This window comes from Pteropus vampyrus, unplaced genomic scaffold (genome assembly GCF_000151845.1).
Source record: "Pteropus vampyrus isolate Shadow unplaced genomic scaffold, Pvam_2.0 Scaffold157, whole genome shotgun sequence".
Lineage (NCBI taxonomy): Eukaryota > Metazoa > Chordata > Mammalia > Chiroptera > Pteropodidae > Pteropus > Pteropus vampyrus.
The window spans coordinates 327,606-339,947 of record NW_011888938.1 but is presented as its reverse complement, the minus strand read 5'-3'; the positions used below and the strand labels follow the sequence as shown (position 1 = coordinate 339,947).

The window sequence follows — 12,342 nt, the reverse complement described above, 5'->3', positions numbered from 1 at the left end:
GACTCCCGTCCCCAGCAGCCCTTACCTGCTGGCGCTCCCTGTGGACCAGTCCAGGGACAAGGCTAGACAGTGCTCCTCAAGGACACAGCTGGAGGACAGATGCAGCGTGGGAGCGTTCTACGGGACAGCAAGGGGCAGCACTGAAGAAACGGCCCCAGGACCCAGAAGACGTTACCCCCTAGGGCAGGGTGCCGACGTGCGGTCATCCCCTCCCATGGGAGCCACGCATGCGGGGCAGAAGCTGAGAACGCCGGAGGACTGGCCCCTGCCTCCGGGAGCTCACAGCCCTGTCGCCTCGGGGGAAGCAGGCTCCTCCTGCTCAGACCCCGCAGTCCATGTGCTCATAGACGCTACCGCGACGCCTGTGCAGGGCTGGGAAGGCCCCGGGGCACCCCACCTCCAGGGCCTGCAGTCCGTCTCCAGAGACCGAGGACTTTCCTCTGGTTTCCCCCTCAGAAGCCAGGACCAACCGTTAGAACAGTGCTTCTCTGTCCTGAGACCTACAGAAGCTTTCCCCCCAAGCAGCCTGGGAAGGGCGCACGCCCACCGGCTGACTCCTGCCTGGACGTGGCCGACCCCACCACGCATCTCCTCCCTCCCTCCCTCCCGAAACGGGACTGCCCGCTCTCCCTTGGCCTAAAGCAAAGCCCTCTGCACGCAAGCCCTGGGCTGCCTTGAATTCAGGCCCGCGATGCCCATCCATGTGTCCCCAGAGGCAGGCATGGGGCTGTGGGCCATCAACTCCCCTCCATCACAGGACTGCGGCACCTCACCCCACCAACGATCAGGGCCGCCACTCCACAGACACGTGGCACAAGGCTGCTGTCAGACACCTGGGAGAGTCACGTTGGATCACATGCTCACATCACTGGGGGAGACCATGCCCACCTACAGGACTCATGTCACAATCACGTGCTCTCGTCACTGGGGTGACCATGCCTGCATAGGAGACTCACGTCATGACGATGTACTCCCATCACTTAGGAGACCATGCCTACCTAGAGAGACCATACCTGCACCTGCACAGAGGACTCACATCACGATGACGTGCTCTCGTCACTTAAGAGACTATGCCTACCTAGGGGACTCGCGTCACGATCACATGCTCCCGTCACTGGGGAGACCAGGCCCGCAAGGGGAGTCGCTGCTGTTCTCAGCCCAGCATCAACCACCCAGCAACGCGGGGCCCGGCCTTCCTACCAGGGCCTTTCAGATTCATTGACAGGTAAATGAAAGGCCTGTCCTTTCAGCCCTTTTGCTGGCGCCATATAAGGTGACCTCTCAGAGTGAGATGGAGAACCCAGTAAATTAAAATAGACCGTGTGCCACCTTGGAATGTTTTATGATAAAAATCGCCACTGCACAGAAACCACCCCAGGAACTTCTGTAATCAGCACGGCCCCTTCCCAAATCCTCCCCATTGAGTCCTCCCATCCCCAACCTGGCCATCACTGACCTCAGATCCCACCAAGCGGAGCAGCTCTATGGACCCACCAGCATCTGCCACACCCAGGAGAGCATGGCCAGCCACGGGGACGTGGCACCTGAGGAGAGAATGGCAATCAACACACAGGGTGCCTGGAGCACGGAGGAACACTCTGCATCCTGGGGATTTCTCAGCTCTCACGCTGGGCTGGAGCCTACAGTTCTGTTCCAAGGAGACTCCGGCTCATGAACCGAACACTAGCATCCCCTCTCAGAGTGACACCAGCCCTAGAGCTCGGAAATGGACAAAGGAAATGAGCCCAAGCCCCCAGCAGCCTGCAAGTGCCAACAGGGGGTCAGGGCACTACAGAAACGAACCCATAGTTCGGACGTTCCCCCATCTTGTTGAACGCCGCTGGGAACCAGGCTCCCCGATCAAGAGAGCAGACGCTCATGACAAATTCCAGACAAGCAAGAATGTTATTGTCTGTACCATTTCATGTCCAGGATGGCAGAAGTATCTCTTCTTTGAATCTCAACCAGAGGGCACGCAGAGCTGTCCTCACTGAAACTGTACAGGTAGAGACGGCCCAGACGGACCTGCGGCTCGTCCATGTCCAGTCCACTCTGCAAAAACGCAGATGTCCTCCGATTACCCTACCGGACACTGAGGGTGGGAACGGGGTGGCGGGAAAGGAAAGGTCAGTGCAGACCCTGGAGCGCTGCCTGCGAGCAGCACCTGCTTCTCCCAGCTGGAGAAATGCCTCTCCCGTCCAGGACTGGCCAGCATACCCACCAACGGGCCCTGTGCGCCTGGGACAGTCCCAGCTTAGGCCTGCTGTTCCAGTGCCAGCTCTCACTCTTAAGTGTACTTGTCTGGACTCACACAGATGCTCTCAAGAGGCGAGTACAGCTCCTACGAAATCCTATTTTATCTCCACTCTAAAATTCATCCAGCAGCAGAAGCCACGCCTGCATACAGTGGGCTTTAGAGACGCCCGTTTCTAACCCACATCCTGGCAACGAGGCCAAAGTGGCTGCTTCACCTCGTGACTGCACGCAAGACTTCGTCTCTTCCAGCTTCCGCAGCTGCAGACGGGAGAGGCCTGGACCCGGGGGGCCGCTCTGCCTTTCCGGAGCCTTACCCGGCCCTTCCCGAGACCTTTCCCGACACAGGCGCCTGGCTCTGGCGCTTCGGCTCCTCGGTTAATGCCACTCGGGGAGCGTGGCCCTGCAGACCCACGGTCAGGCCGCCCTGGGTGGGGGCACCGCGCACCTTGTCCTCCGGCTTCTGCAGCTGGTATGTGCCGCACGCCAGCAAGTGCCTGCAGCCGTCCAGCGGGCACCACTCCACCGAGTCCGCGGTGTACTCCGTGTCCACCGCTTGCAGCAGCCGGACGCGACTGCCCGTTGCCCAGCAGTCGGGGGGCGCGGCGGTGACGGGGCTGGAGGACACCGGGCGGCGGAGGCGGGATGTTGAGGCCATGCTGCGAGCCGGCGCCGGGCGCGGGAGGACGACACAGCCCGGGACAGCGACTTCCTCGCGACTCCTTCCGGGGCGCCGGGGCGGGACTTCCGGCCGCGGTTGCTGCCCGCTGAGACCCGGCTGCTGCGCCCCCTGTCGGCCGGCGGATCCCGGCGGGCCCTGCGGGCCAGGGCGCCCCCGCTGCTCCGGGGACGAGACGCGGGGACACCTCGTCCCGCACGGAACGGTAGGAGCTGGGCCTTGAAGGGGCGAGCACAGGGCCTGGACATTCAGGGAGCCGAGTCCACGGTCGGTCCGAAAGGGGCTGGGCCTCCGCCGCCCTCCGTCCCTCATGGCCCCCCAGCAAGGCGAGTGCGGGGCATGGGCGGAAGCAAAGACCTGCCTGCCACGACAGGGGAGAAAGGACACACAGGCCAGCGGGGGCGCCTGAGGCGGGAGTGCTGGGCAGTGAGGCTTAGGCTGTATGGGAGGGACGCAGCACAGCCATGCCCTGACTGGGGAGAGGAAGTAGGTGCTGATACCGTTCAGGAAAACTACTGGCCTCTGCACAACAGCTTCGGCGAGCCACGTCTTGGATACTGTTATGGGTTGAATTACATCCCCTCAAAAAGATACGTGGAGGTCCCACCACAGAATGTGACCTTCACAGGATCCAGTTAAAACGAAGCGGGGGATCCAAATATGAGTGCTGTCCCTGTGAAGGGGGTTTGGTCTGCCAGAGCCACCCACCAGAGGGAAGGTGATGCACAGGCACACTGGTACGTTGCGGCCCAGTTGCGGCCCACCAGAGGCTGCCAGTGCTAGGGGAGGCCTGGAACACACCTTGACCTCCGGCCTCCAGAACCCAGACAATACATTGTTGTTTCAAGCCACCCAGCTGCTGATACTTTGTTACAGCAGCTCCAAGAACCTGGTCTGTTCGCGACTGACATCCACAGGGATGTTTAGCCTGCGGTTTTGAAACAGGGCTATGGCTACAGATACAGACACGAGTCAGCAGCTGAGGCGGCAGCCGAAGCAGAGGAGCAGAAAGGGTCAGGAAGCAGCAGGACATTCTGAATTGGCTGAACCACACACTCCACCTGGTCTAAGAGGATCAGCTCAAGCAGCCCCACGCCACGCTCCAAATGGGTTAGAAACAAACCCCACGTTTCAACCATCTGAATGTTGAACTTTCATAGGTGTTCTCAGATGTATGGCTCTGAAAATCAGAGGTTGGGGCCATCGGAAAAGAAACCAGGGGCTGGGTATTGGGGACAAGGAAGGCAAATGGGTAAAAACGATCTCTGGACCCAACAGCACCTTTATGACAGCATCCGCCCCAGGCGCCATGGTGGCGACATTAGCAAAGGGAAAGAACAAACTCTAGGTCCATGGCCACCTTCCCAGCTCCCACACACAGACTGACCGCCTAGGCACAGCATGATCAGGTAGGGGATGGCTACCTGGTGTGGCTTCAGCTCTCAGCAGCCACGGGGACAGTGATCCACGTGGCTATTCCAGATGAGCTGCATGACACGGTTGTAAGCACCCAGGTGTCAGGACCCAACATGGCACTCTGTGGCCAGCCGAGACGCTGGGCACTTCCCTTCCCATATAATTTTCTGACAAATAACTGACCACAGAACAATTTGTGCTGGTCAGGGGGTACAGACAGGCTGGAGTGCCAACCTGGCCACTCCCCAAAGGACATGCAAACCCCACAGCCTGCAGTCCGGTGCCTCCTCGTCCCAGCAAACTGGAAGCAGATGGCTGAGCACACTCGCAGCCCCTGCCTGGAGGACCACCCAAACCCCAGCATGCCAGCCTACAAGGGCTCCCTGCTGGAAGTGTCCTGGCCAGAGCTGGCCTCTGGAAGCAGGAGTTACCCAGCCTAGAACCATCCCAAGGGCCAAAGCCAGCTTTCTGTAGGAATCACACATACCCTCTTTCTCAATAGCTTCGAGCCTCTCACGCTGAGCCAAGCTCTGGGGAGACCTAGAGCAGACCTCCCACGTGTAGCAAAATTGTCTCTTAGAAAACGCTGCAGCCGAGCTGCCACGGTCAAACACACGTGGGGAGCACGTGGAGCCCTTGCCGTCAGAGCCCCTCCCCTGGGGTCAGGGCTGAACCTTCCTGCTCCCTGCCTGTTACCACCCCGTATCCCCAGTCCTGTTCTCCAGGGTATATTGCCCGGGGAGACCCCAAGTACTGCAGAAAAAGCTATCAGCAGCTCAGATCACAGACCAAAGGCCACCAAGGAGTCTTCCTCAGCCAGGGCGTCCTAGAAGACGGCAGAGGAGCTGCAAGAAGGCAAGTGCAGCAGGACCAACGCGGGCCAGACGGCTGCAGCTGGGCCAGCCAGCCTGCGCTCCCCTCGAAGGCAAGGCCGCCATTGCACTAGCTGCGCCTGGAGACCAGCCAGATGCTGGCCACACAGCCCGGCTCACTGGCCCCAGCAGGCTCTGCAAGGTGTGTAAATAAGGTGCCACCCAGCTCTCAGCTACTGTGACTGCCACGGGATAGGGAGTGAGTCCCGGGGACCATAGCCCAGCCCAGGGGGTGGGGAAGCGGCGCTCAGGCACCCTGGCTGCTCCGATGCACAGGCGCAGTGGCCTCAGTGGACCCGCCCAGAAGCCAACCCACCGCGAGGCATGCAGCGCCAGAGTCAGGGGTGGTCTCGGCAGAGCTGGGGCTGAGATCCCCCCCGTGCCTGCTCCACAACTCCCGCCCACGGCAAGGATGGGCCTGGGTGTCATCACGCTGCTCAGTCCACCCCACAGACAGCCGGCTGACGAGGGTGGCGCCAGGAGGGCACTGGGTACCCGCCTCGCCCTTTGCTCTCTGAGCCGGTGTGAGTCCCCAGGGCCTCCGGGCTCCACGACAGTTTTAGACGTGTGGCCTGACGTCTGCCATTTGAAGATGACAGCAAACGATTCTATTTGCAATTTCTAACCCTCCCCCTTCCCCCCAAAAAACTGTACATGAGTTTACAAACATATTAACATATAAATAACGGGAAGCATCCTGGTGGCCTCCCCGGCTGTCTCTGCTCCAAGGGAGCGCAGTGTGCACGTGGTCCCCGTTTTGGGGCCGTGGCTGGTGGCCACCGCACCACCGGCTCCACCCTCCCATCTGTCCACGGGGCCAGAAGGGCCGTCATCGCTCGGGCTCCAGCTCGTGCTGGCAGGGGCGCCTCTTCTCCCGACAGTGCCTCTTGTGGGCGGGCCAGTCCTTCTGCTGGCACTGGGAGCCGCAGTAGCGTGCAACTTGGCAGCGCCCACAGATGTTGAACTCCCGGAGCTGAAAGAACACAGGACACACGGCTTCACAATCACGTGGAGACCCGGTGCTGGGGCAGACGCGGCACCCGGGTCAGAAGGACCCGCAACCCCAGGGACGGCAGCCGCAGGGAGCGGGCAGCGGGCAGCGGGCAGGCGCGTACCTGCCTCTCGATCACTGTGCAGGGCGGGTAGTGGCACTCGTAGTAGGTGCAGGAGCTCTCCTCCTCCTCCACTACGTCCCCGTTGGCATTGTAGTACCGGGTGACGTTCAGGACGGGGAACTGCTCCTCCATGGGGTCCGCGGGGAGCTGCTGGATCGCGAGCCAGTACAAGCTTTGCTCCCTGGAAAAGAAGCCAGTTAGCCCGCTCCGGCAGGGCAGAGTCGAGGCACAGGTGACAGTGAAGAGACTCCAAGACGGATGAGTTGTCTCCTCTCGCTCAGGATACCCCTGCCCCCACTTGTTATGGCAACCTGCCGTTCTTTGGCCCGCCCCCCCGAGTGGGCTTATTTCCATATGACATCAAGTAGTTAGCACACTCTGTCATCCCACTGAAAGACACAGAGCAGGGCTGTGTCTGTCCCATCCATCACCCTCCCAACAGGCAGGAAAAGTGGGCAGAGCACCGCAGCCAGCCAAGACCAGGAGGCCCCGCTCCTTGCTCGTGGCCGCAGGGCGCCTGCCTCTGCCCCTGGCCATTGCAGCTCCCCTGCGACGCTGCGAGGCCCTGCCAAACAGCAACCTTGTTTGAGTGGGCCTGGGCCAGGGCCAGCGCCAGCACCAGCACCAGCGCTGGGAGGACTCTCCCTGACCCTGGAGCCGAGGCGCCGTAACGGGCCCCACGGTGCGCACAGGTGGGGCAGCCACAGCCCACCCCTGGGGGGACTTTGGAGGCACCGCCACACTGCAGCAGCCGATGAACAGGTTAACCGTCCCTCAGCCGCCGGCCGGGCCTGGCGTGATGGGTCACCTTCTCTATTCTCACACATAAAAGTGAACTCGAAATGAACCCAGGACCTAAACACCGGACCTCCAACCCAAAATCCCTAGAACAGAAGACAAAGCTGCACAGCACTGGATCTGGTGATGACTTCTTGGATATTACACCAAATGCACAGGTAGCAAAAGAGAAAAAATAGATTGATTGGCCTTCGTAAAAACCTTTAAATTCTGTGCATTAAGAGACACTATCTGTAGAGTAAAAAGGCAACCCGAGGAATGGGAGAACGTGTTTGCAGAATCCGCCTCTGAAAACAGCTTAACATCCAGGATACACACAAAATTCTACGACTCTACAACAAAACAACCCGATTAAAAATTGGGCAAAGCACCTGAATAGGTATTTCTCCAAAGACATACAAATGGCCAACGAGCACATGAAACATGCTCAACGCCACTAGTCACTAGTCAAAATGCCCATCAAACCCGCGATGAGATAGGACCTCACACCCACTAAAATGGCTACTTCCAAAAAACCCCAGATAATTGTCAATCACACGTACCTCGATTTGGGGGAAAAAAAAGTGTTGGTGAAGATGTGGAGAAAAGGGAGCCCTCGTGCACGGCGGGTGGGGACGTACCACGGCGCAGCCGCGACAGAGACCGATGCGGCGGGTCCTCAAAAAGCTAAACGTGGAGCCACCATGTGACCGGCAGCCTTGTTCCCGGGGCCACCCCACGGGGACGAGAGCGGGATCTCCCGGCGAGGCCGGCACGCCCGTGTACACGGCGGCATCGCTCCCAGCAGCCGAGGGGCGGGAGCCACCGTAGGGTCCACCCAGAGGACAGGATCCACCAGATGGGGCCCAGCCACACGGTGGACTGTCACTCAGCCTTGAAAGGAAGAAGTCCTGACACCGGCTACGGCGTGGATGGACCTGAAGGACACGGTGCTCAGTGAAGCGAGCCAGTCACAGAAGGACACACCCTGTGGGACCTCACTCATGGGAGGTCCCCAGGGGGGTCAGATCCACAGAGACAGGAAGGGAGGGAGAGCGCGCATTACCATGAGCAACGGGATATTCAACCACAGGATGCCCACGTGGCAGCCACATGGAGACCCGCCTGAAATGACAGATTTCACAGCTCAGAGTTCCTGAGCAGAGCAGGACCATCACCGAATGAGCATGGGCAGTGTCCCCAAGCTTACAGTGGGCGGGAGACCTGTATAGTGTCAGGGGGGCGGCCAGGTGTCCACACTGAAGGACACCTGAGTGGAGTTGGGGGGCCCAGGTGTCTCCACTGAAGGACACCTGCATGGAGTGAGTGGGTGGCCCATTACCAGCGTCCACACTGGATAGCCCAGGGGACTCCATGGACACTGGCTGGCCTGCTGAGCTGCGCTTACCCTCTGCTGATTACACAGTCCTCACTTGTTTGATGGAGGAGCCCTCCTGTCCGTCACTCCCGGGGCAGGAAAGTGACTCTCACCAGCTAACTGGTCAGTCCAGGGTGTCCTCGATGCCCTGGGGACACCTGCAGGAAACCAGTCTACAGCTTTGGCAGCTGCTCCAGAGGAAAGAGCTGGAGGCAGCAGCGTTGTACCTTTCCTACCTCAACCGGGGAGCCAGCAAGGACCCCATTTTTGCTTCAGCCAAATTGGCATGTAATTGCTGTCGTTTCCATAAAGTTTTGACTGACAGCATCCCCAAGAGGACGATTGTTACAAAAGGGTGTTTCCCCAGAGCTCGGGCCCACCCCGATGGTCAGCAGGACTCAGGGGCATGAGCTGCAGCCCACTGGGAAGTGTGCATGTGGGTGCGGCCTCCTCTGAGCCTGGGCCCGTCCCCTTGCCCCCGCCACGCCTGGCCTCATGAGCCCACCATTGGTTTCTACCTCCACTGCACAAGGCTCTGGCAAGACCCTGTGGGTGACAATGGCAATGGTTCACCCAGTCTCCGCCTGTCAGGAGCAGCTGCCCAGAGGCCCAAGGCTGAGCACAGGAACCTCAGGGGGCCCCTGAGCCCACAACGCACGCACGACCAGGGCCATCCTGCTTCGCTGGCTCATGTCAGCTCCCAACTCCCATCCTGCCGGTCCCCTGGCTCCTCCCAAGGCTCCACGAAGCTCATCGCTGGGCTGCCCCTGGGGCCACGGGGACCAGCCCAGAGCCCCCTACCCGCCCACGTGGCTGCCTTTGTCATCCTGAGCAGACCTGCCGTGGAGAGACCGAGCCCGAGCCCCCGAACCACAGTTCCGCTTTCCTTAGCTCACTGCTTAGGCCAACTATTTAACAAAAGAGCAGGACGAGCAGGCGCACCTGTGCGCACAGGGGCACTCCTGACATAAAGGCCCACCCTGACAGGTGTGAGGGCGCAGAGGCCTGCCCACGTGCAGGCGTCCAGCCCAGACAACCCCTCTCGCCATAAGAACCCATCAGAAGGCCAACCTGAAAAGACAACCATCGTAATCTTAGCTACCTCCATGAAGAGGGGGTCCCCATGCTTGACGGAAAATAACTGAGGTCCCCAAACCTGCAGAATCGCAGAACAGACACCCCGCCCCCCCACCGTAATGAAAGCTCGGAGGCCCCAGGAGACTCACCTCTGTTTGCTGGGGGTCTCTTCGGCTTTGGGCCGCCAGCCCCACGGCACCAGCTGCAAGTTGTCCAGGCGGTTGTCCACAGTCACAGCGTTGAGATGCACCACCTGAAAGCCGGGAGCCACGCCTCCCCGGTGCCGCTCCCTAGGAAACAGGTAGCTCTCCAGCTCCGCCCCCCGCCCTCCCCAAAAGTTTCAGCCCAGGATCGGAACTGGCCCTTGTCACAATGAAAGGTGCAAGGCTGCCCAGAGCAAGGCAGTCTGTAGCCCAAATGGCCCACGTGGGTGGTTCAGCCCCTGGACTGAAAAGCTAGGCCGCAGGGAGCCAAGGCTGGAGCCCCAAACCATCTAACACAGAGCCCAGCAGACGCCCCACTGCACACACTGAGGAAAGGCGCCCCTCCCTCTATGAGGGACCAGACCCCACCCTCCCCCAGAGGGGGCTGTGTCCTCTGGAGTGAGCGCCGGGCACAACGCGCACTCGGTGTCTCGGGACTCTTAGGCTGGCTCACCGGGGCCACAACACGCAAACCAGCCATGCCCTTGAGTTAGCAGCAGCGACATGAAAGCATTATCTGTCCATAAGGGCTTGGGCAGGACCCAAGGGGAGAAACAGGCAGCTGAAAAACACCCACCAGAGCAGCTCATGAAGGAGCCTTCCGGACCCCCTTCCTCGGTTTTTGTCAAAGGCACACGCAAATATCTTAGCGCCATTTCCATCTGCGTCCACTTCCATCCGGGCCTGGGCAGGAACAAGCCAAAGTTCTGTTAAAAAGCCTCGACTTTTGGCAACACTTTAAATACCTCTTAGAAAAGTTGAGTGAGATGAGCAAGCAGATGACAAATGCAGGCCTGTTTCTGGGACCCGGGAGGCTGCAGAGGCTCCCAGGGACACGGGGCACTGAGAAACCAGCCGTGTCCCAACAAGCGCCCTCCCGCATTCGAGCAGGACACACTCATGAGCCAGTCTGCGCAGCACTGAGAGCACAGCGAGGTAAATCCCCACACTTAGAAAGCCCCCAGTCCCGGTAGAAAGGTTCCCCACACGGGAATGAGTGTGAAGGGCTGGCGTGAGGGTGCTGGGCCCACAGACTCCGGGGAGGGCTCCTGAAGGGAGGTGGCAGGTGGGTGGGGACTGGCTGCCGGAGAGTGCAAGGCAGGGCACTTGGCTAGGTGGGAGCAAGGCGCACTGGGCACCAGGAGGGACAGCGGGCCAAGGCCAGAGAAAAGGTGAGGTGGCACTGACGGCCTCACCAGGAACACAGGCTTGTCCAATGGAACATTCCATCACAAACAACACAATTTGGTCTGTTTTTCAGGAAGAGTCGGCAAGCAGAGTGGAAGTTGGGGAGGACCGGTGTCACAGAGGCAGCACTGAAACCCGAGTTCACACGCCAGGTCCCACCTTGCATCACGGAGAAGCAGAGCCTCCCTCCAGGCCCTCCCCGCGTGCTGCCCGACAGTGGGCCAGCAGCGGCCATCCTTACCTCAAAGGAGTAGCCCTCCACCAGCGGGATGTCCTCTTCGTCAATCAGTGTGTACTTGGTCTAGAAATTAACCACATTCCCAGACGTTACCTTTGAGATCAGGGTGCGGTACCGGTAACAGGCAGGACGGCCCCTTCAGACGAAGAGGTCAGTAGATGCTGGCACGAGTACCCACTACAAGGGCGGGGAGACCTGCCAAAAGCTGGTCACGCCCAATCGAGACCGGACCAGAGGGGCAGGTATCAGGCTCCCTCCCATCTATTTGAGACTAACCAGAACAAATGCCACCGAACGCCCAGCCTCTAAGCTGTGCGTTTCCATGTGCCTATAAAACTAGTCCAACGTGGTGGCGAGGGACCCGGACGAAGTTTGAAGAAGAGAATATCCAGGAAGTCTCAACTAGTGTTCCTTCATTAAGCAGGGCAGTTGGCACACAAACACTTGCGAAATTGTCTTTTTTAGCTTTTCGTTCCAAGTAAAACCTTTAAAGGTTGACATCAATGCAACCAGTTACTAAATCTGAAAGGTCTCAGAGCTGACGGGAGCCCACCCTTCGCTAGTTAGAAAGCCACATTCCTCTTGCAGGACCGGCAGGAAAGGCCTCCAAACAAACCACTCTCACTCTTGCTTGGGAAGCTGTTTTCTAAGATCTGAGTCCGTTTTGCCATCATCTGACTGCCTCTGCTCCTCTCTCTCACCAGAAGCTTCCGCCGCTGGTAACAGGAACAGGGTTCCCATCCAGGGTAAGGACCTTGGCTCCTGGTAACAGGCCAGCCTCAATGCCCACAGGTGCTAGGAAGCCCCAGCCTCGAACACGCGGAGGGCGGGGCCGGGTAAGGGAGAGAAGCAGGAGGTGGGAGGCCTTGCCACGGCGAGGCCCACTGAGGCTCAGTAAACGTGGCCACCGCTGCTAGCGTGAAACCTGAGGGAAGCTCTACTACGACCCGCAAGCACGGAGGGTGCGCACACACCGGTCTCGGCAGGGAGCGAGCGCGCCGCATCAGAGGGGCTCCACGCTCCCCGCGCCGCAGGTGCAGCCGACAGCGCCTCCTGCCCGGCCACCGCGCACAGTTGGAGACCGAGACCGCGGCTGGAGGAGGGCTGCCCCGCGGGGACACGCCGCCGGCCCGCCGTCCGCACAAC

General features: G+C 60.0%; 2 protein-coding genes across 7 annotated transcripts in view; both read right to left on the bottom strand.

Moving 5' to 3' along the window:
• DPH7 (diphthamide biosynthesis 7) overlaps nt 1–2,911 on the bottom strand; it is a 12,827-nt gene extending 9,916 nt beyond the window's left edge. For 3 of the 6 annotated variants that reach the window (XM_023536517.1, XM_023536515.1, XM_023536516.1), the window contains exons 1-4: nt 2,702–2,834; nt 1,919–2,052; nt 1,457–1,544; nt 26–117 (exon numbers count right to left, since the gene is read on the bottom strand). In XM_023536517.1, coding sequence (XP_023392285.1) covers nt 26–117; nt 1,457–1,544; nt 1,919–2,040 — 302 coding nt within the window. In that variant the 5' untranslated portion in view covers nt 2,041–2,052; nt 2,702–2,834. Of the gene's footprint in view, nt 1–25; nt 118–1,456; nt 1,545–1,803; nt 2,053–2,701 lie in introns of those variants that run through there. The other 3 variants (XM_023536511.1, XM_023536513.1, XM_023536512.1) reach the window with 3 other exon arrangements.
• Nucleotides 2,912–5,790: 2,879 nt separating this feature from the next.
• Nucleotides 5,791–12,342, bottom strand: part of ZMYND19 (zinc finger MYND-type containing 19) — a 7,981-nt gene continuing 1,429 nt past the window's right edge. The window contains exons 2-6 of the mRNA XM_023536518.1: nt 11,200–11,259; nt 10,348–10,454; nt 9,717–9,857; nt 6,336–6,516; nt 5,791–6,193 (exon numbers count right to left, since the gene is read on the bottom strand). Of these exons, the coding sequence (XP_023392286.1) occupies nt 6,050–6,193; nt 6,336–6,516; nt 9,717–9,857; nt 10,348–10,454; nt 11,200–11,259 (633 nt within the window). The 3' untranslated portion in view covers nt 5,791–6,049. The remainder of the gene's footprint in view (nt 6,194–6,335; nt 6,517–9,716; nt 9,858–10,347; nt 10,455–11,199; nt 11,260–12,342) is intronic.